This window comes from Athene cunicularia, assembly GCF_003259725.1.
Source record: "Athene cunicularia isolate RWA chromosome 27 unlocalized genomic scaffold, athCun1 chr27_part1, whole genome shotgun sequence".
Taxonomy (NCBI): domain Eukaryota; kingdom Metazoa; phylum Chordata; class Aves; order Strigiformes; family Strigidae; genus Athene; species Athene cunicularia.
Genome location: NW_020799138.1, coordinates 1,470,606 through 1,493,650, shown reverse-complemented (window position 1 = coordinate 1,493,650; position 23,045 = coordinate 1,470,606). Strand labels below are relative to the sequence as shown.

The 23,045-nt window shown below is 48.7% G+C and overlaps 3 protein-coding genes across 4 annotated transcripts in view; 2 read left to right on the top strand and 1 right to left on the bottom strand.

Moving 5' to 3' along the window:
- Positions 1-4,427, top strand: part of LASP1 (LIM and SH3 protein 1) — a 28,661-nt gene extending 24,234 nt beyond the window's left edge. For both annotated transcript variants that reach the window (XM_026864779.1, XM_026864778.1), the window contains exons 3-5: positions 933-1,089; positions 1,209-1,297; positions 1,576-4,427. In XM_026864779.1, coding sequence (XP_026720580.1) covers positions 933-1,089; positions 1,209-1,297; positions 1,576-1,749 — 420 coding nt within the window. In that variant the 3' untranslated portion in view covers positions 1,750-4,427. The remainder of the gene's footprint in view (positions 1-932; positions 1,090-1,208; positions 1,298-1,575) is intronic.
- Positions 3,662-6,697, top strand: LOC113489088 (translation initiation factor IF-2-like). The gene is made up of 4 exons (XM_026864602.1): positions 3,662-3,761; positions 4,718-4,748; positions 5,542-5,858; positions 6,383-6,697. Exons 1-4 carry the CDS (start codon positions 3,662-3,664, stop codon positions 6,598-6,600), a joined length of 666 nt encoding a protein of 221 aa, XP_026720403.1. The 3' UTR covers positions 6,601-6,697.
- A 3,736-nt stretch (positions 6,698-10,433) lies between these two features.
- Positions 10,434-19,567, bottom strand: FBXO47 (F-box protein 47). Its single transcript, XM_026864767.1, has 10 exons — positions 19,531-19,567; positions 18,942-19,112; positions 16,056-16,132; positions 15,418-15,495; positions 14,184-14,292; positions 13,127-13,303; positions 12,394-12,540; positions 11,660-11,802; positions 11,136-11,295; positions 10,434-10,552 (listed from the first exon to the last, which is right to left on the bottom strand). The coding sequence occupies exons 1-10, from the start codon at positions 19,550-19,552 to the stop codon at positions 10,434-10,436; spliced, it is 1,203 nt and encodes a 400-aa protein (XP_026720568.1). The 5' UTR covers positions 19,553-19,567.
- Between the last annotated feature and the right edge of the window lie 3,478 nt (positions 19,568-23,045).

The window sequence follows — 23,045 nt, the reverse complement described above, 5'->3', positions numbered from 1 at the left end:
GGGGGGGGGGGGGCTGCCTAGCACAGCCACACTCACCAGGGCCCCGATGCAGCATGGAGGAGCCCCAAACCACCCCGTGGTGCTGCCCGTGGGGAAACCCTCCCGGCAGCGGAGCTGCGCAGAGCCTGAGCCTTGGGCTGCCTGAAGCAGGGGGGAGCGGATTGCTCCCCCCAGGGTGTCCTTCCCAGGATGAGGGGGTCTCTGCTCCGGGCTCTGCCTCCTGCCTGCGCCGAGAGCCTGCTGTAGTGCCCTTCAGTAAATAACTGTTTAACCAGCAGACAAATGGGCTCCAGGTGCTTTCCGATGGCAATGCATTCATTAACACAAGTGCCTATTAATTTTTACACCCACACCCAGGCAGTTGGGTTAACCACTGCGGGGGGGGGCCCTCTGTGCTGGCTGCGGGGGAAGGCTCGGTCCGATGCAGCTGGTGTGTTTGGTGGGATCTGCCTTGAGTCTCCTGCAGCAAACCCCCCCGAGGCCGTCTCAGGCTTCAGAGAGACCTGGGGGTACATGTTGGAGCGGTTCCTCTGTGGCATCTGCTGAGCCTTGGAGGGGGGGGGGATTTGCTCCGTGCTCCTGCAGCCTGGGGGCTTGGGAGCCTGGTCTTGAATCTCACCCACGCCTGAAAAAAAAACGCATCTCCCACCCACAGGACGCTTAAACCTCCTCCTTTCTGTGCCACAAAGGGGTCTGAGCAAACGTCCCCATGGCCCGGGGGAGATGTGGGGGAAGAAGCCCCCCTGGGAGGTTGTGAGGTGGCTGATGCCGAGTCCTCGGTGGCAAAAAAAAAATGAGCCGGGACGAGGTGAAGGACGTTGCTGACGCCAAAGGGCCGTGGGAGCTGCTGCCAGGGCTGGGGCCGGGCTCAGCCTGGTGGCCCGCGCCGCAGGGCTGCGCTCTGACCTCCTCTTCCTCTCCTGTCGCTGTAGATAAAATACCACGAAGAGTTCGAGAGGAGCAGGATGGGCCCGAGCCCCAGCGAGGGTGCTGAGCTGGAGCGCAGGAACTCCCAGGAGAGCACCAATTACCGGCGACCCGCAGAGCAGCAGCATCAGCCGTCTCACCACGTCCAACCCAGCAACCCGGGTAAGGCGGGGGGGGGTGCTGCGGGCACCGCTGGCGGCTCTTTGCGAGGGGCTTTGCTGTGTCCCCCACGTCCCAGCACCAGCTCCGGGTAACAGACCCCGTCTGTCCCCCTCCCCAAGGCTACCAGCAGCCATCGTCTCAGTCCTACGGCTACAAGGAGCCTGCAGCACCGGCCTCGACACAGCGCAACGCTCCTTCTGGAGGGGGGGTGAGTACAGCCCCAACACCTGCCCCCCGCCAGGGTCCGGGTTTGCTGCGCTCGCTCCCTGCCCCGGCGCAGGGGAGTCGCAGGTGTGTAGCGCCGGGTGCCGGGTTTCCACGTGTACGGGTGCTGCTGGCGCCGGCGTCCCTGCGCGGCGCCCGGTGAGAACCTCCCAGATCCACCACAGCTCCCTGCCCCCGGAACCCCCCCCGGCCGGCAGCTCTGTCCATCCGGAGCAGGGCCCGGGGAGGGTCTGTGCCCGCTGACCCCTCTTCTCCCCACAGAAGCGTTTCCGCGCCGTCTACGATTACAACGCGGCCGACGAGGACGAGGTCTCCTTCCAGGACGGCGACACCATCATCAACGTGCAGCAGATCGACGACGGGTGGATGTACGGCACGGTGGAGCGCACGGGCGACACGGGCATGCTCCCCGCCAACTACGTGGAGGCCATCTGAGCGGCGGGAGGGGACGGGGCCCGTGGCTCACAGCCGAGCCCCCAGCCCACACCGGCCCCCCCCTCCGTGTCTGTGTGCGTGTCCGTCTCTCTGTCCCAGCATCCCTTATCCCGCCCGCTCCGGCATCGCCCGCCGGAGCCGCGTCCTGACACCCCGGTTACTCCGTGTTTCTGCAGCCCTCTCCGGTTTCTCTTGCCAATTTAGCTTTGTTCTAGCTCTGTCGGGACCGAGGGACTGTCTGCAAGGGATGTTGGGGGCTTGAGAGACCAAACCGCTGCAGCTTTCCCTCTCCGTCGGTCTCCCTCCTCTCCAGCCCTCCCGGGCGCTCCGATGTTTCCCGGGACCCCAGTAAAGGGGGGAGGAGATCGTCTTAGGACCAAATTCCCCCCGCTCTGGCGGGGATGGGCAATGTCTGGGTGGACGAGGTGGGGGATGCTCGTCCCAAGGGCTGCCCTGGGCTGACGGGAGGGACGGGCTGGCAGCCTCCACCCTGCCCCGCTCGGGCTCTGGCTTGTCCCGTTGCTTTTCCCGGCTCCTCTGTGCCGTGTTTCCATTCAGTCTTCGCTCCCTTCAGTCCTCAAAACAGAAAAACGTTCGCAATTAAAATCTGAAGCTAAATCTTAAGCTAAATCTTTCTCCCTGGGATTCAGAGCGGCTGCTCTGGACAGGCCTGGAGGCAGCTCTTGCTGCTTCTGCCTGCGGCTCTGGCTTCTTCCTTCGGCCTTCCCGATCCCTCCGGGGCTGAGCCGGGGCGGTGCTGGTGCGGGAAGCGGAGCAGCCGCAGCGTTGCTTCGCCCAGAGGCTGCTGCTCCCGCTCGAGGGCTGGAGACGGGCCGGGCTCCCCGCTCCTCTGCGCTGGGGGGGGAGCACTGTGACACCAAGACCTCAAGTCCCCCCTGCAGCTCCAGCTGTCTTTAGGGATCCCCTGGGCCCCACCTGCCGGGGCAGCCTCTTCCTCTTAGTGCTTGCTCCCCAAATTCACCCAGAATCTTCCTCATTTTCTCTTGCTGCTGCTGGGCTGAAGGGACCCTCCTGAGGCCTCCACCGGCTGGGTGGATGGTCTGGGGAGCCGGCAGGATCAGCCCCCATCCCTGTGCCTCTTCTGAGCCGCGTGTGAAAGATCCTCCCCCTCTGCCACCACGCTAGGGACCGTCCTGGGTGACTGTCCCCTCTGGCAGCTCGGTCTCGAGTGGCAGAGGCCGGGGTTTGGCACCCCGAAGCACCCTGCACCTCTTGTTGGTCCCCAGCAAGACACGGGATCACGTCGTGGACCAAAATCTGACAGCACATCCCTGTCCCCTTCTTGCTTGGGCTCCAGAGGTCCCAGAGCTGGACAGGGACAGGTATAACTGGAAGCCTGTGCGGGGAGGGTGGGAGCAGGATGCTCTTCTCCCAGGTCACAGAAGCCGAAGGGGCGGTGGTGATGCCGTCGTGCTGCCGCCAGCTCTGCGCTGCCCCATGCCCACTGACAGCCCCGGCCCTGCCCGGCCCACGGGCACGGGGCAGCCGGAGGGGACTGTCCCCTTGGCGGGCAGCTCAGGGCTTGGGCTGCGCTTCCAAGGGGAAGCTGCTGCTTTTGCTATTCCCAAAGGAAAAGAGGGAATTTAGGGACCAAAGTGGCCAAGTTGATCCATTCCTTGGCTCTGGGGACACATCCTGGGGGATGGTCTCATGGAGAGGGAGAGGATCCCACTGCCTCGTGCTTGCAGTCCCCTTTCTCAGAGCACGCGGGGCTGCAGGGCTGGTTCGTGGGTGATGCTGGGGTCGGGGTGACCAGAGTCGGGGGCTGCTGGAGCAGATGCTGTTCTGGCAGGGAGGGGGTTCCAGCAGGGCAGAGACCCGCTGGGAGGGCAGGAGCCAGGGACAGGGGAGCGTTCTGCTCCTGGCTTGTTCCCCAGTTGGCTGCAACGGGATGGGGGGAGAGCGATGGGGACTCCTGCCACCGTCATCCCCTCGGGGTGAAAACGGGACCCCAGAAGCTGCCAGGATGGGCTTTACGGGATGGGAATCCCGTTTGGTGCTAAAACAAGCGAGCACAAGAGCAGGGGAGAGGGGGTGGCTGGGCAGGGGGGGCAGTCCACATCTCCCTGCTAATCCTCTTCTTAATCACGTTCTTGTCTGGGATTTGGGGGGAGTATCAATGTGAATAAACCGTTTTTTAATGGACCAAATAACACAGGCAATTACGTTTTGGTATATGGACCTTTTTTTAATGCTACCTTGAAACCATTGTCCTAATTCTCCCCTCCCACGCCCTGCCTCTTCTCCCCTGCCATGGGAAACAAACCTCTTACTGCTTGATTTATGCCTTTTCTCTCGACTTATGCACTTTTTTGCCTTTTTTTCATAGCTGAAAAGCACCTAAACCTGTATTTAAAATAAATAAATAAATAAAATAGTAAAAAAAAAAAAGGAAAAATTAAAAGCTAAATTGCTTTTCATCATGTGTAAAATAGACCTCGTCCATCCCAGCTTCCCCGGTTGCGTCTCAGTGCTGAGCTTAGAACGTGTTTTCTTCTGGATCCGTTGCTTGATTATGTACTCCTTCCCATCGGGTTGAGCACCACCAATAAAAAACGTTATTTGGCCTTTTTAACCGAACCATCGAATGGAACAAACCAACCGATTCTCTTCCCGGTTTACTCGAATTAAAAATAAAAGTATAATTTTTACCTGCCGATTGTGCCGGGTTTGATTGCGGTCGCTTTTCTGGCTGTTTTCCTGCTCCTTTTGGACGTGGTGAGGGTTCTCAGGTCTGGGGGAAGCTGCCAGAGCTGGGCTCCTCATCTCTGCCTGGCTGCCCTGGGAGTGGGAGACGCTGGGAGCCCACCTGGGACGCAGCTTCTTGGCTCATCCCTTGCTCTCAGCGTGGCTGGAAGCCAAGGGATGCGCTTGGAGCCCGGCTGCAATGTGTCTGGCTCACAGGCTGCGGCCACCCGGGAGATCAGCCTCGGAATTCAGCCCTGAGCCACGTTGGAGAAACCCTCGTGGAGGCGCAGGTGATGCCTCCCCGCTTGCTGACGCGCTTTGGGGTCTCGGTCTGAGAGGCCAGAGGCTGGGCACAGCGTGGGGCTGGGATGTGCTGGGGTTCAGGTGTGCTGGTGCCCGCTTCGAGGCCGGGAAATGCTCAGATCTGCTGCGGGCAGCATAGCGCGGGCACCGGGTCCCGTCTCTGGGGATGCAGCACCGTGACAGCCGGGCCCTCAGGACCCGGCCAGCCCTGGTGCTCCGAGCCCAGCTGGCCACGGCTTAGCTCGGCCACTGCAGCCTCTCAAGGGGGGATTTTCAGCAATTTACACTGTTCAGCAGTGGGAAAAGAAAATCTTGAAGGTGTTGGGGATAACAGTGGTATTCGCATCAGCAGCACTAGCCCAAAAAAATTAAAATAGAACGGCTCCGTGGCTGTTGCTGCTCACTTAAAACCGTGCTGCTTTAAACCGTGCTGAAGCAGGTGGTGGGACACCGAAGGCAAAGGACGCTGCGTACCCCAGACCCTGAAAGGTGAGAGTTCACAGGGGTCCCGAACGATCACCACGGCTTTGTGATGCCCAAAGCTCATCTTTGCTTCTTCCCCCATAGGGTGGGCCCTTCCCCAGCTGCAAACAGGGGGGGTCACATCACCGTAAGCACCCCTAAACCGGGCAGCACTTTGGGTAGGAAGAAGCAGGGCTGAAGCAGACGGTGCCTCCCGGGAGCCCCCCTCGGGGCTGCGCGAGGGCTCGGCCGCCCGGGCGAGGCCGAAGCCCCCTCTGACCGCCTCTCTTTGTCCCTTTATTTTCCGCCTGCCTGCAGGAAAGCGGCTCCGTCAGCTCCGGCATCATCTCTCCATCCTGAGCAGAGCGAGAGCCGTGCTCGGCCTGGGAGGGGAGGGAGGACGCAGCGGCCGAGCCGCGGGGGCTGGCGAGCGGAGGAGCATCCCCTCTCCACGCCGCGGGGAGCCCGGCAGCCCCCGCCCCACCGGCTCCTCGCTCGCCATGCTGGATATTTTCATCCTGATGTTTTTTGCCATCATCGGCCTGGTGATCCTCTCCTACATCATTTACATGCTCTAGAGCCATGCCGGGGAAGATGCGGCTCAGCATCAGCCTCGCCATCCAAGCGTCGTCCAGGTGAGCCGGCTGCTCCTCCTCCCACCAGGCTTTAATTTCTGGGGAGAAACGTGTCGGGGGAGAGGGGGGAGAGGGGATAATTTAGGGTTTAAGGCTCTTGTCTTTGGCTGCTGGTGCCTCTGCCTGGCCGAGGCAGCCGAGCTCGGGGCTGGAAGGAGGGCACCAGGGTTTATTTTCTAAACCAGGCCACCTCGCCCGCTGAAACGTGCCCTGGCTTTTGTGTGGCCCCTGGGTTCTCCCTGCGGGGTCCCTCAGCCCCTTCCCGTCTGGAAAAGCTGCTCTTTGCCTTTTAGAGTGGCGCAGCACGAACGCGGAGCTTTTGTTCCCAAGAGGGAGAGAAATGAAACGGCTTAGGGGAGAAGCAAGAAGGGATCCCGGTTACATCATTTTAAAGGAGACAAAGGTGGTGGGGGGGGTCCCACTGCCTCTGCCCCTCCCCGTGCTGGGCAAAGGGCTGCTGCTGCCTGCGCTCCCCCCCGATGTCCCGGCCCAGTTCAGCCCAGTTTCTCCTTTCTCTCCCACAGCCACTGCCTGGGCCACCTCCCTCGGAGCCTTCTGGAACAGCATTAACCCTCGGCAAGGAACCGGCTGCCCAAGGCGGAGCGAGGGGCGTCGCGGAGGGGGCCCAGGGGGGCGAAGGAGGGACATGGGGTGGCCGGGGCGAGGGGACGTCCCGCTGCCAGGCCGGGGGTGCGAAGGGTCCTGCCCCCTCCACCCTGGGTGGCTTAGCCCCCTGGGATGAACGCTCGCGAGGTCGGTCAGTCGGGTTTTCTTTTTGAAAAGCACTTATATTTTTAATGAAAAATGTCGAAGGAAATTAAATAAAGAGGAACGACACGAGAGAGTGAAGGCGTCTGCTGGTGTTGGCCCTGTCAAAACGCACCCCTGGGCAGTGACCATGGGGCTGGGGAGCAAACTCTGCTTCTGGGGAGAGACGGGGGCCCCCCGAGAACCACGAGATCCCCACAAACTCCGCCAAGACAGCTCTGCATCCCCGGGGGGGTCCTGACCTGGCAGCGGGGGTCTGAACCAGGCTCTGTTCCGCACTCGGGTCCCCTCACAGGTTCAGGGAAGCTCTGGGAGGTCTCGGTCAATATCAGGGTAGAAAAAGGAACTTTCTTAATAGGATGGAAATTTCTGTGGGATGGAAAGAACATTTCAGAGCTTAATTTCTCCCAGCTTGGAGAGGTCTAGGGAGGTATTTGAGGCCTCAGGAGAATTTTTCCTGTCCTTTTATGAAGCCCTGCATCAATCCCTGCCCTTACACTGTCAGTGACAAGCAAAGCTCTTTTCCAACTGAAAATTTCATCCTCCTAGAAGAGAAAATTTTCATATGCCTGGTCTCTCCTGGATTTTTTTTTTTCTAAGCACACGAAATATCTGTAATGGGGAAAACTGCTCATGCCTCGTCAGTTAACCATGGCACCATCACACGAGTGGGGGCAAGGGAAGAGGCTCCGGTGAGCGCGGGGGCTGCGCGGGCACCGCCGGGGTACGTGGCTACTGGTCGATGAGACTTTCAGAAGATGGTGTTTACAGAAAGAAGAGGGATTTCAGAGTCTGGGAATGCTGGATGTGGTTGCTGTTGCCAGCTGAATACTCGACACTGCAATTTCCTGTTAGTAAAACTCCCGAGAGAAACACGAAGTTGGTGACTTTGGTCCCAAGCGTGTTCTCCGTGCTCTGGTCTCAGCCTGAGCTGCCCAGGGCAGTCCCTCGCCGCTGAGCCCCGGAGATGAGGAAAAGCTTCTCACTCCGCCACCAAATATAGTCGAAAATCAGAAGCTTGAAATAGTCTGGGAGGAATTTCTTCAAGCCTAAGTCATGTTCTCAATAACCTCCACTTGGTGAGTCTGTATCTGATATCAACATCTGCAGTGATTAAGAGAGAGTGAGTAACGAGGAATGCGTGGAATGGAAACTCAGCTGAGTGTGAAACCAGGAACGATAATTTTCTCTCACTCTGAAGGTTCCTCACCCCTCGGAGGGCCTTACAAACCCGCCAGCTATGCACAACAGCCCCTTCCGCCGTGCCCCAGACCGGCCAGCGCCGCGCGGGGAGGTGAAGCGACCCAGCCCAGCAGCTGAGGACGGCAAAGGGGTTGGAAGCTCCGGGCAGAAGCGGCGTTTGCAGCCGGACCGAGGGCCGCAGCGCCCGGGGTAGCTCTTTAGCCGATGGGATACGGTGCTCCACAGCCCAGGCGGCAGCCAGGGTGCAGCCCTGCGCTCTAAAGAACTCCCCTGCCACAGGGGGAATTTTCCTTCTCGTCCTGGGAGGGTTTTATCAACTCCCCACGGCAGCAGTTCAAATTTGGCAGCAGAAGAAAAAGCACTGTTTGCTCAAGTATCGCTGTCCCAGCTCCCCCAGTGTGTGGCGCTGCCCAGGGGCTCCCCACCTGGACACCATTAGCTGGGGGGGTTAATTGTGAGAAACAATCGGAGGGAGATATGGGGAAAGGAGGCTGCAAGGCCTGGTGTCGTTTTCCAGTTCAAACCAAACTGGTTTGGGAAGCACCGCTTTGGTGGGCTTGAGCTTTGAGGAGGAAAGGCCTCGCCTGGTGGGAACGTGTGCGTGAGCACTGCGAAAACTAACGGCCAACACTTGCTGAGCTGTTGTGTGTGTAAGAAAAAGAGCTGTTAATAATAATTAATAACGCCATCGGTATTTCACAATTGGCAGCTTCCTAAAGCTTGTGCTCCTGGAGGATCTGCTGCGAGAGCGAGCGAGCGAGCGCCGGCAGAGCTGACATTTCAGCTTTGTTGGCTGCTGCCAGGGAATCAAAGAACTCACTTTTCCTGTGTCGCCGCTCACATAATGGCACCCCTTGTGACGGGCTGTAATTTATTGCCGCTGTGTCCACGGCCCCGGGAGACGAGACGGACACGGGCAGAGAAGCTGCACCAAGGCTTTGTGTTGTGGCACAGAGAAGCAGCCTCACGGCCCAGCAAGACCCCGGCCCCGGTGGGTCAGGGCTCCATTATTCCGGATTCCATCCGTTGAGGTGATTTATTCCTGCGGAGGAAGGGAGGGACAGCCAGCGAGCTGGGCTGAGCGTTCCGCCTCGGCGGCTTCTCGGTGGCACTTCCCTGTGGCCAGTCTGGTTGGTCGCATTTTGGGGTCGTTAGGGACATGTCTGGAGGCGTTCAGTTCACTGAAGAGCTAGCAGAGTCTTGCATTTTGCTTACTTCAGACATAAGACGTAGTTGCAGCACAATTGTAGCATCGCAGAGTGCTCTTAAATATAACCTTCAAACAGCGAGAAAAAGGGGATGTTAGAAGCCATCGCCTGCAGACACTCCTCTCGGGGAAGGCTTCACCTCTGCCATCTACCGGCACGCCACAAAGAGCCTCCAAAAAAATTGATATCCCCTATCCTTAACGCAGTCAAATCCTGCCTGTAATTGTATATTCAACAAATGTCGCAAGAATCTTTAACATGCAAACATCCAAGCAAATCATTACAGAGCTGTTGTCGGCTCATTACTGATGAAATCAAGTGGGGGCAGCTGAGATAAATGGGCACGGCTGGGCTCTTTGCAGCGGTTGAAGACGGGTTTTCAAAGCTAAACAGGGGCCCTGCAGCTACAATCTGGTCCTGGAGGAGCACTAAAACATTTGGGAAGTGACTGAGGTGGAGATGAAGGTTTATGTAACAGTAGGAAGAAACCAGCCGTGTTGTAAACAGTGCATGGTAAAGTAAGTGCCTTTTATTATGCATTACATATTTCTGTTTTGAAGCCAATAGAGCAGAAAATCAAAACCTTTAATAAGTAGCAAACATTTATATCCTTCAATGAAATGGTAACCTTCACCTATGCGTGTTTAACGTGTGTCTTCTCAACTTAGCTACATCCCATAAAGGCAAATACACTTTAACAGTTCAGTTATGACACCAGGCAGGGAGAGGGATTTGAAGTTTCTTCTGCTTTATGGGTAAAAGGCACCTGTAGTTTGAGGGGAAAAAAGCCTGCCTTGCTTGATCCAAGCAGTGAAATTGCTTTCAGGAATCTCCCCGTTCTGCTAAAGCTGAATGGACAATCGATGGAGTAGTTCCGTGGTAGGACGCAAGACTTAGCAAGAGAGACCCTGGCAAAGTGGGGAAACGTAGCTGTGCTTCTCTAATTGTCTCTTTCTCCTTCAATTCTCAAGAGAAAACAAAATTAAAAGATCAAAATGTTTTCGCTTCTGAACTAAGACAACATTCTTCAAGATGTGTATGCACACCAAATATGAAAACCATGTCATTTTTATTGTGTATGCAAACATACACAGTGGGAAAAGAATGTAGTTCGTGTTCCCAAACCAGAGGCCCCTCTGAGCTTCCTCCGAGCATCGTAACGCGGCCTCCGAGGAGCAAACTGTGCCCAACTCCGCTGTGACTGCTCAGAGGTCCCCAACAGTTCCATCAGCTCTTTCAGCTGGTCTGACACCTATGTCACCAGCTTCTCCTGCTGCTACTCCAGCTCTTACCGGAATGGAAATTTAAGAAATAATCAGACACTGCTTTGCAAATGTTTTTAAAAAAAAAAAAATCCAGCAGGAGTAAGTCCAGCAAGTCTGAAAAATTCAGAGCATCAAATGGTGTTGCTGGTTCTTCCCATGGTCAGGAACAGGATTTCTCTATGGAAGTTCGCTTGTGCATTTATAAGATGGAATAAATTCAAAATGATGTTGTCCTCTTCACCATGATCCCCTACCAGGGCAAAGAAAACCATTTTAGTGAAACCAAATGACTTCTTCGAAGATAAATCTTACTGCTGCAGTGTTTTCAGCAGAGGCTGAATCAGCAGCCTCCGCTTAGATTTATGAGACATCAGCTACTGCACCTGATGGCGGGACAGCTGTGAAATAACACAGGAGACTGTCTCCAGAATTCCTGCAGCAGCTTGTCCAAAGATGGACAAGAACAATTGTGCGTTAAGACAAAAATCTGTCCTAACTGAGCAGGCTGTTCATCCTTACAGCTTGCCGTCGGAACCGGTCTCGAGGCTTTCTCAAGGCTGACAAGCTGTGGATGGGGAGCAACTGCAGCTTGTGGAGCTGAACAGGCTGCCTGGCACTGCCCAGAGCCTGGGTTTAGACCCAGCCCAGAAGGACCTCGGGCTCAGAGCTCTGGTGGGACGTACTTCGAAAGACTCTTGGTTTCGCCATCCACAGTGCTAGGAATCTCTTAGACAAGAGAGACCGGTTCAGAGAAATGTCTCTCCCAATTAGGACACTCGATCGATTATTTTATGTTATTTAAACACCTCAGGCTCGCAGACCCACAGCCTTACCCCACAGCACTGCCTGTACCATGTCCATGATCACGTAAGCAAAGGCGCTCTCCACGCTCTGCAGAAAGTTTTTTCTCTCTCCCGGAGTGCTGAAAACTTTGCAGACCTTTTGCATCATTTTTACCACCCAGTCCATGGAGTACAGGTCCTTCTCACAGACCTGGCGTGCACAGGAAATATTAGAAACACAGCTTTTATGATGAGCACGACGTTATAAAAGGCAAGATTAAATCTTAGAATTAACTATTGACTAATGAATGACTGGATCAGTGGCAGCCATGGCCTGGAAAATCACGGCTTTTTAGGGGGCCATAGAGGTTGTTCTTGTTGGCAAGCTAAAAGGGGAACTTGTCAGCCTTTTGCTAAGTCAAGGGCAGGCTGGCCAGCTTGCAGGGACCAGAGGGTGGAAGAGTACCAAGCCTCTGACCAGATTTACTCCTGGTTTGTAGGAGTAGGTGAGGAAACAGCAAATCTGTGGGCAAAGAGGCAAAAGGCTTGAGCCTGCTCTGTTCAGTAGAACTCACCAAAGCCAGGAAGACCACAAGTCTGGCTAAATCGAGGGCTCTCCCGTTCACAGCTTTACTGGCCATGAAAGTGAAGCAAATGCTGTTTCCACTCAGAACAAGAAGCCGAGCATTGTTCTCCATGAGCCACTCCCGGGGAACAACTGTGTAATAAAATAGAGAGAATTTTAGTGATCTTTGAACAAAAAGAAAGGCGTGCTGCAGTAACTGTTCTGGGAGATGTGAATTTATTAACTGTTGGCTTTGATAGCAAACCCGAATTTGTGAGGGGATACCCTCTGGAATACGGTTGCAGCAACAAAGTCTCATAAGTGATTCCTACCAGCTCTTCATGTGATCTAATCTCACCCCGAACTGACTTTCTCTGTAGCCATTAACATCCATTGGTAGAATTTTGGCTTGAACAAACATTATGTTTTCAGTTTACACAGCTTGGACAAGGTTTCCGTAATAATGGTTAGACAAGACTTGAATTTTAAAGGTCTGCACAGGTTCTTAAAATATTTCACAATGGGGAGAGACAGCCTGAATTTGTAAGCAGTGCTGGGTTTCTCTCGTCCCCAGCTACTGCCTGGCTTCCAAGGATAATGACTTTTCCAGTTACGCCACAGCTACTGTGAGGAATATTACAGTGATTTTCCCCAGGCACCTGCCTGTCTGAAATACACTTATTGCCAGATTTGGAGGACATGGGCATATAATCCTACAGATTAATGAGAAAGGCAAAACCACACCTGACAGCTCATCCACAAGACTGATAACATCATCTGCTGTCCATTCTCTCGCTTCTGTATCGTACAGCAGTTTAATGGCATCTGCCAGACCCTTCAGACTGGTGTCATCTGTTGGTCCTTCTATCATTTTCTGCCAGATCACATGTCCTGAGCAATATATTAATCACAACTGCTATTAAGTGACAAAGGACTTTTTGTTTGTTTGTTTTTAAAAAACAAGGAAGGTGCTAAACTGGGCCTTAGAGCTGAGTCAGAGGAAGGGATTCAAGATGACTCAGTCTTTGTGACTGAGGTTTTTTTTCTCCTTTTGTCATCTTAGTAGGGATGGTGGTAGTTGCAGCATGAACCAAAGGGAGATTTAAAGAATCCCAGATCTAATAATTAAGTAAGAAAGCATGCTTTTCTTAGAGAAACAGCTGTTTCTTTGAGGTGCATTTGAGCTAACTCTACCCTAAGCAGGGGAGAATAGAGGAACAGAGGGGCAATTTCTTCACTAGAATTGTAACTTTTATATATATATATATATATATATATACAATTTATGTATTTTATGTATGTTATTGAGATCTGGTTAAACAGAACAATTTGGGGGGGGGCAATACAATTACATTTTACATTTACATTACACTACATTTTATTTGCATAAAGCTTGGTTTTCAGAAATGCTGCATCCAGCAAAAAAATCTCATTCTCGGGGAGCAAACCTCAAAAATTAACCCCCCAGACTACTCACCATCAAGGGAGGACACCGGCCCAAAGATGATATACAGCAGGCGAGCTTGATTAACAATGGGCCACGGCTTTAAAATCCGAGTCAGCCAAAACGCAGAATCACTTTGATGAATCCAGTGGTTCAACAAGACACTACGACAGTATAATCTTATCTGCAGCTCTAGATTTCGGGCACTTCCTGGGGTAAAAGAACACAGATATTATAAATCCATTCAGCCTCATACAATGCACATGATCACTTTTTTTTTTAATAGGAAGAGAAAGGATTTCCTTAAAGCTGCCCAAGAACATCTAGGGGGATTTAATGAAATTCTCAGCTGTTACTTCCTGAGCCTGGGCTCTTTTGGATACATTGCACTAATTCAGGCCATAAAATCTATCGATGCACCCTCTGGTACCTTTCTACTCACTCATGTCTTCAAGGGCACTCAGCTATGGTTTTTAGTTTCTGGGTTTTGGCACCAGTAGGTGGAAATAGGAGGAAGTGTGTATGAAGCCTTCCACAGAAATACCCAGCTCTGTGCTGGGAAACACGAGAATTTCTTGAGAGGCATGTACAACGTCAGTGTTGTGTTTTAGAAATATTAAACCTAAGTTTTTATTGCCTCGCTTTATTTCTACGTTGGGTCCTTTCCCATTGATTTCACTGGCACTGGTGTATAGTAGGAAAGACTCAAGTCCGTGTTGCTGTTTACTTACATACATCCCTTACGCATTGGTTTGATAATGGAATGATTCAAAAAAAACCCTAAACGCTTCTCAAGACAGCTCTCTTTACTACAAGGTACATGTCGAAGACAAAAGCACTCGTCTTTGCTTTTGGTGAAGAAAAAAAATAGCTGTATTCATCTATGGGAAGGCCAAGTATTTGCTTTAGAATGCCCACGTTCTGTGTAATGTCGGAGCTAACAGAACGTACAGGAGAGTCAGGAAAGGATTGTGGTGCTGCAAAGCTAAAATATTCTCAGTTGTGTCTGCAGTAATCAAGATCCATTTTCTGACTTCTCCATGCTAGTGTGTTTTGATTCTGTAGGATTTCTGTCGGCTTTGCTGATTACCCGGTTTGCTGCTGACAACTGTCTGTACTTTACGGGGTAAACTGCTCAGCTCACAGAGGAAGTTAAAAACCCGGTGACACTCTAGTTCATCCCAGCCGGCTGTTAGTATCTGAAAGTCACAAAAGAAAGGGGGCAAAAATGAATCGATTGAGCCATAGATTCAGATCACAATGACATTTCTCGTACTAGATAAACACAATCTGCCCTGCAATTTCTCCAAAGAACTGGGAGGGAAGGTGTCCTACCTGGAGGGTGGGGCCTGCACAGCATCGCCCTGATGAGCAGAGGGGACCATTATCTGCTACGGAGGTGCTGCACATTAGGGCAGAGGTTGTACTTAAGCTTAACGCAGCCCAGAATCCAAAGCTGCTAATGGTGTTCCACGTTCAGGGCCAAGAGCTAATTTTTTTGAACCTTACGTGGAAAAGTACACAAAGGTATTTGCTACAAAGACAAACATCCCAGTACAAAGAATTATCTGTAACAACCACAGAAAGATCGTCACATTTTTTGCATTATCAAATACTTTAATGCTGCGTATGCATACAGCACCTGCACGCACAAGTTTCTAAGACTTAAATGCATTTAAACTGTGCTCAGAGTGCCTGTTCTTCTGAGAGAGAACTTGTTTCTGTGGTTTTTTAAACAAAGTTACTCTCCAGCAAATCCCCCATTAGGGCAGTTCTCACACTTCGAGATCAAACGTCTCAAGTAGTGCTAAAAAGGCCCTACCCGTAGTGTTTTACTGCATATTTGCAATCACAGCAGTCATTACAGTAAATAAACTGTGGATTGCTGAACTAATTAATTTGATGCTGATTTTTTTTTAAACTAATTTCGAGCTACCATGAGCTAACAAAAATATTCTGGCATGTGATGTGTATAGCCATTTACTTTTAAACTAAACCATCTCTGCTCTTGATTTGTGAATTTGAAGCCGTGTAATAAAATGCTCCCCTTCTCCCATGTCTTCTTAGATAATAATTCGCTAATCAAAATCCAGACTGGTTGGTAGTGAAATCCAGACCAAGGAATTCTCAAGAGTCCAATCAGCAACTTTTAACAACCAGAAAGGAAATTCAGAGAACTGTGTGAATAAATACCTTTCCCCTACACTCCGAGGCTCAAAGCCATCTTATACTTCTAAATATCTTGCAAAAACACACATTAATTTAGAAAATGAATTTAATTTTCTGTTTGTGATACTTGCCTTCTCTCCATAAAGATACTGTACCTGTAAAAATACCCCATAGCACTGTAATCCTAAACAATTCAAAGGACTTGGACAGCCATTAAGTTTAAAACAGGAAACCTGCAAGTGCAAAACACTCGTAATTTATCTCAGCTGACCATAAACTAATTCCTGTGGTTGAAATTCTCTATACTACTGGTGTATCAACAATACTGATTAGAGAGGTTCAGAAGGATTCCCTTCCCTTACTGTGTAAGGAAACAAGTTATAGTACCTATGTTATGGCTTAGCATTAAGCTCAAAACTCTGGACAAATGAGTGTGGAAAAGGTCTCTAAGAAGAGTAACCCTGGTTTTGGAAAAAATAAAATTTCTGTGAAGACCTGTGCTCTTCCACTGCAAAATTTCTAGTAGTCCACAAACTGAAGGGAAGTTGAAAACCACTGACTGGGGAATATGGAATCTCAGAAGAACTGGACTGTGTTCCATCTGCTGGCTTTGGCTTTTCCATTGTTATTAAAATGAGAGCGTTTTCAAATCCATAAATTCATCACACAGTAGTAATAAACTCCAGCAAAGGGACAGTAAAAGGCAAAATTCAACCAGCAGTTGCCTTCTAGAAACGGTATTGTAAGTGCAAGGGACAATTCCAAACACCGGTGAAAAGGGACGTGAACTTACTTCCGAGAGAATCTTGTGCACATACTTGAGCCGATCTTTCGTAGGCAATAGAAGTGTGCATCTTTTAAGCAACAACCCTGTGAACAGAAGGAACACATACACGACTGTGAGTATGCACACGCGGCACGTACGTCCCTGAATTACCTGGAGCATTCACATCCCACACCTGCACCCGCTGCTCAGAAGAAGCTGCTGCTGCCCCGCAAAGGGGGTGACACAAGGGCACCCTGTGCTCTGGGGAAGGGCTTTGGTAGTTGGGGGCATCTTCCCCTGAAAAAAACGTTGTCAGGGAGTACATAGGCTTCCTAAGCCGTAACTTGTTTATTGTGTTGTTTTAAAGTCTCTGTTAGTCACAGTTGGAGCCTTATTAAAAATGACTGTATTGGTTTTGGAATTACAGCTGTTAAAAATATTGGAAATAAATGTTACTTGTTGCACCTCTTTTAACAGTACCCTGGGGAACGCTGGTTTTCCCCTTACATCATGGAAAGCTAAGATTCCAAAATTTTTTCAAGATAGCCACATGCTCTGAAAAGAAAATATTCTCAACTGTCTTAATGTAAAACATAGCTAAGAGGTAAAATTATTTTCCTATACAGGACCGAAATGGTATGTGTTTAGGATGTCAAAGTCTGGAGTTCGTTATAGTGTGGAACAGCTGTTTGTTAAGCAGCTTTCTTTTCTACACTACTGATAGCAAATGGGTTAACAGCTTGCTTTTACCAGAATAAAATATATATATATATATATATATATATATATCGTCTGTTAACTAATCAAGAAATCCACAGAAATGCATTTACTTGGGGGCTGGGGGGAATGGGACAGGACTTTTTAATTTCATTGTCAGTCTCCTAAAAAATACATAACTTCTTCAATATCAAAAAGTACTTTATGCATTTCCTTTGGTTCTAAATCGACTCTTCCCTTATTTAGAAGTGTGTTAGCATTCCTACATGACAGACGTAATTTATTCATTAGCCTAGGACATGGTCCAAAGCTCAGTCAAGTCAATTTTCTATTGACTAGATGAGACTTTGGGGAGAACTCCCTGAAGAATAGTTGAAACTGTTCAGCCAGCGTAGCTGCAGAGCAGAATACAGCCATCAGCGTGGGGAAAAAAACTCTGTTTGAGTACAAAGGGTTGAGCAAAACAGACTGCTCCTGGTTTTGTACAGCCGAATCCCCCCTGTGCGGAAGGACAGTGCCACCATCATTTATAACTCACATTTTAAACAATGACTGAAATTCTGACCCCATTACAAGTCCTGGAAGATTTTGCCATGGACTTGAGTGGAGCCAGACCCCTCTGAGTTTAAGTGAGATTTATGTAATACGTAGACCCCCGTCCAATTCTGAACGAATTTTTGCCGTTGAGTCCAGTCTTTCCTGCTGTAAAGTAAATATTGATTTTGCAACTGACCTCTTAACAGAAACGTTCTCTTGAGCCTTCCAGTGATGACACAGATATTGCCAAAGCGCTTTATGTTTTGAGTATGTCATGGGTTTGCTACTGGCCTACCATAATGATGGGCTCACACCTACATTTAAGTAAGTTGCCATTTTGTATGGGGCTACTAGAAAGCCCAAACTAATTTTTAATATTTTTTTTTTAAAGAATTGTAGGGTTTCAGGCTTCATTTTAAAAATAAACCCCTAAGATTATTTTAAGATACCTAAAAAACCTACATGGATTGCTTACAGTAGGAGGGTTTTGGTCTAAATGGCTTTAACAGTGTTCCTTTACTCTGTGAATGCCTTTATTTCACGACTTCAGCTCAAACCATACTTATAATTCTGCATCTGACCCTGGCTCTGTTTTATTTCTCTGTCAAACAAACAACTTTTTTTTTTTTAATCAGATAGGTAACAGTAAATAGATATGGATCAAATTGTATGGATCCTTCTCTGATAGGATGCTTTAGAATGAATTAGAATCTTATGTGTTTTAACAATTAGCAGAAAAGTTAAAAAGCAAACAATTCTGGATTTGAGGCTGTACAGCACTCGTTACTATTGCACCCATGTTATTCTGATGCAGGTTTCTACCACGCTACACCAGAAGTCTGAGCAGCTGAAGGAAAGAACAAGTGAATCTTTTCACCCAGAAAGGTTTTGCTTCGCACTCACCATACCATGACAGCAAAAGCAGAGACATTTTTACATTGCCCTTAAGCTACGAGCAAGAGGAAAATGTGTTCTCTATGCCCATTTCAGACTGATACGAAGCTGCCAGGGAGAATGCTAGTCAGGGACAACTGTGATAACATTTTTGTGACGAGCATACTCCTTTTCTAAGCAGTGGAATGTGATCTGCAATACATCTCCAGCAGACTATCAAGCAGCCTTTCTGATGGCAACTGTTGTTGGTCACTTCAGAATTAGGCTGGGTTTAAGCGCTGCGGCTGCATTTCCCAGACTGAGGAATGCGAGCTCCTCCGAAGTGATCCATGAAGGCGGCCTGGACAGCCAAATTCCTCCAGCCAGTGTGGGGCCTGGGACTCGTGGTTTCTGCTGCAGTTTCCAGTAATGGTGTCCAAACAAACTAAATTTGGAAACACCTACTACTGAGAACTGATCCTCTGCCCAACCCCTGCTTGCCATTTAATAGGAAAAAATAAACACAGAGGAGGCAGAACATACATTATTTTTTCCATAACTATGAGGTTTTGGAATAATTTCAGGTAATTCCTCCCACCTCTCCCCACCAGTTAATGCTATTTGAGGGGGCTATTTGGCATGGGGAGGAACTTCACTTTCAGAGGGAGCTGCACAAATGATTTGGGCCGTATCCTCAGCATTTTACTGATCGATGCATATAACAGAAGAAACCTTTTAACTGAGCTTGGTTCTCCCCTAATTGTTCCATTTGCATTAAAGGATCACCTAGAGATTTGTAGTGCTCTAAAATATAGGATCCTTCTCTCTTGCCAGGTAGCTCAAGGTTATGAAAGTCTTGCAGTAAGAGCCTTCGGTTTCCTGATGAGGTTGAGATGTAATTAATAAGGTTGTTGCTGATGGTTTTCGACACCATGCTCAGCACGCTGATATCCTTCACTGAAAAAGCAAAACCCAGTATACCTGTAAATCTTTACTGCAAGAAAAATGCTGGTCACTAGTCAATATCTTTATCTTACTTGAAAAATAGGCCGAGAAATAAGATTCACAAATAAAACAAAATTTAATTACTGTTTATCTCCTTTGCCAACAAACTGTAGTAATTAGAAATGGATAGATCTAAGGAACACTTTTCACACATAACAGGCAAAAAGCACTTCACATAGTTTGTAATTATCATTTGAATTTTGGTCATTTGGTTCTCCATACATAAAAGCTGAAATACAGAGAATGAGTCACATCAAATGACTTCAACTAGCTAACAGCTAAAACGGTTTAAATAGCTTTTTCTAAAATGGAAAACTTTTGTGGCAATTTTCAGATATTGGAAGTAATACCTTTCTTATCAGATTCTCACCTGAGAGATAATTCAATACCATTTGAAAGATCTCTAGTGGAAGCGTTTGAAAATAGTCAAGTGTTGACAGGGATTGGGAATCTGTGCCCAAGATGTTCCAGCACTGCCTGGAGTGACGGTTGCTGCGTCTGTATTTCCGGCTGGGAATCAAAGTGCAGCTGGTCCGTGCAGTGGATGTCATTGTTCTGTTAGCCCAATAAATTTAACCTGAGGAGAAAATATGGAAGTCCTATTTTCAGAAGAGGAAAATACTATACCCAGCGCTAGGCTAAGAGGAAATCACCGCACTGTAGTCACAGTGATGGAGTGTGAAAATCTTGTCATATGCGTAGGATAAATTTTTGTTTGAATTTAGTGCAATGACATGCAATTTACTACGTGATTTTCTAAATCCATGTCTCAGAGAATGGAGTATTCAGCTGATCTTAGAGAAGGAAAAAATAAAAGCACTGGGGACATCAGAAAGTTGGGAAAATAATTCTGAAAGGAAACTCCTAAGGGAGTATAAATGATGGTACAAGCTAGAATAATTATCAGTATTATTTTACCTCGTTACACTAATTATTCAACAGAACAGAAAAAAGTTATAGGGATGCTGCTGAAATGTCCTTAGAGTGATAACTGCTTATACACATGCTTGCATGTGACCAAAAACAAGATTAAAAGTAACAAAGCGGTGCTTCAAACCATTTTTTTCCTGCAGCATTTAAGTTGATACATGGCTAATTTCATACAATGACTATCTGTGCGTTATGCACAGAAATGATACAGTATTGCTATCAAAATAAACCCCAGTGACCCAGGCTTTGCCAAATTGATGAGGGTCTGAAAAATAATTAGTTTTAAAAGATCGATAAGTGAGTTCTTTTGATTTGCCTTCTGGTTTCGGAGTCTCTAGAATAGGTACACTTCGCAATGTCAGGCAACAATGAGTTAGTGACTCACTACCCCTTAAATATTTTTTTTAAACTGAGATTTTTCACACTACTTCTTGACTCCAGCAGCTGAGGCTTCAGGGAAATTGCCAAAGAGAGTGAGTGCTGCAGTATAATTACAAGAGCTGGCAGCACTGGTAGTAACGTAACTGGAACCCGTCCAAGCTGCAGTGCAACATCCCAGTTACCATCAGTGGGAAACACAGTCAGAGAATAGACTCATTGTTTCAAAGATTAAAAATTTACAAAAATTACAGAAAACAAGTTCCAAACATCCTTCATATTTATTACGAAAGCACGCAAGCCAGACCTCTCTAATATGCCACTGAGCAAAATTACCACATCCACAATGGGAGCACTGTTTGCACTGACAACTGAAAGAATACGGGGCATTTCATTAACAGCCTTACAAATGGGCTTGGCCGACTTCTGCTTGTGTGCTGGATAGTTTGCATTGTGCGTTTAAGGAAGTTATACTTCACTGGAAGCATTTTTAATTTAGGTACGGTATAATTCTAGCTTGCTAAAGAAGCTTATAGTTTAAACTTCGACGAGGCTCATGAGCAAATATAACTGCTCCTAAAATTAGTGTTTCGTTAGACTTTTATGCTGCTCAGGAAAGAGACAGAGAATTGATGTGACACCCTTAAGAAAAATCAAGAAACCACCTATAGATAAACATATGGTTATATGGAGGAAAATGTTTACCTTCTAGCAGCAAAGAGAGTCTGAAGTCAGTGCAAATTTTATACACACAACTGTGGATTCAAGACAACTTACAACACAGAAAGCCACTCCACTCCTGCTTACAAACAGGGCACCACGAAACTTTGTTCAAGACAAGGCTAAATCTGATGCATGTGTCCGATTCATACTTTAGAAATACATTTGCAATCCTGTGATGCTTTCTTTTCGTCCCCCACTCCCCTTACTGTCTTTAGCAGGACTGTACTGTAAGGTTTTATGGCATCGTTAAGTGGGTTTGGTTTTGGTTTTTTTTTTTTAAATCTTACCTTGGGTCTGCAATTGTGTTATACGGAAGAAAAACAAGGGAGGTTTTCAGAAGTACTCAGCCAGTTCCAGTCTGTTTCTGTTCAATTTGATTGAAGTTGAATTGACTACCACTATTTTAATTTAGAGCAGAGCTAGATGAAATTAATGTAAATAAAAATGAGTACAAGCAGTGAGTTTCAAAGCCAAAGCTTAGAGACTTTACTGAAAGCTCCCATTTGCTTCCTCTTTGACTTAACGTGGTTTTTATTTCTTGGGGAGTTCAGCCAGAGCGGGGCAATGGTCTGTGCATCACCATCTGCTGCTGGGATACCACTTGTTTAGAGAACTGCTTAATCCAGACTGGAAATTGAAAGGTAAAAGTTAAATATTTAACAAGCTAAACTCATAACATTAGCCAAGAAGGGTCATCTTGTTTGTTGCTATAAGCTAATTTGTTTACAAGGCAGAAAGCATCAACGTTCAACCCCCCTCTAGAATGTTTCTTGTCCTTAAGCAGTCGCTAAACTCCTGCTAATGGATGCACTTTTGTCCTGATATTTCTCTGAGCCCTGTGTTAGCATTTGGCAAACATTTATTGCAAAAGGTTGTTTACTCTGGAGATTGGTTTGGAACATTTCCGTTTCCCTGCCTTGTCACAAAGAGCATGGAACGAATTGCTTCAAATATTAACTCGACAGGGCTTTTTCCTATTTTTTTTTTTTTTTTTTTTTTTTTTTATCCTTGTCAGTGCAAATAAAAACGTTCAAGTGAGGGATGACAAACCTCAGAGCATCGAGTGCAGCCGTGGAGCTGTGTTAGTCCTTGTTACCCCCCGGCCTACACTGACAGTGTACAAAACCCCCTATTTTTATTTACGCTGAAGCCTCTACAGCAGCCTGGTAGTCCAAATCAGTCCCATAAGCATCTAAATTGGTGAATAACCCTGATTAGAAAGCAAATCTCGGGGAACCCTGATCGCACTGCTGATGGCAACAGGGATTTCTTTGTTTGGGGGAGGGGGGGGGCGGTTTGGGCTCATCCCCTCAGGGCCCAGTCGGAGGGGAAATGCCAGCACTTGCTTTTTTTTTATCTCAGCTCAGGGTGGGTTTGCTCCTCGGGCTGCAGTATTTGAGGGAGTAGATTATATTTTGCCTTTTACTTGCCCTTTTGGATGGGATTTAGCCGGGCTACGACAGGCCTTTAGGCCAAATGACCGTCTAGGCCCTGTTCTCCTCGGCCCTCCACAGCCCCTCTCCCCCCCAGACTGTCAAAATTGGGGCTTAAAAGGCTGAAAACGGGGACCCGTGGCCCCCAAACCTACACGCAGTTAATAGAGAAGGTCTGGCAGTCGATGCTTACTTACAGAGAACGCTTTATGAGCCGTTTTTTACCTCAGGGACATTTCCTCCCCGCAAACACCCTCCGGCTGGGCCCATGCCAGGCTGCCTCTGAGGGGAGCAGCAGAGGAGTGAGGGGGTGGGGGGCGAGCAGACCCCAGTGCCTCTGGGGAGCACCATACCCCGTGTCCCTGAGGGGGGGAAAAAAAAAAATAAAAAAAAAAAATTAAACCTTTTTTTTTTTTTTTTT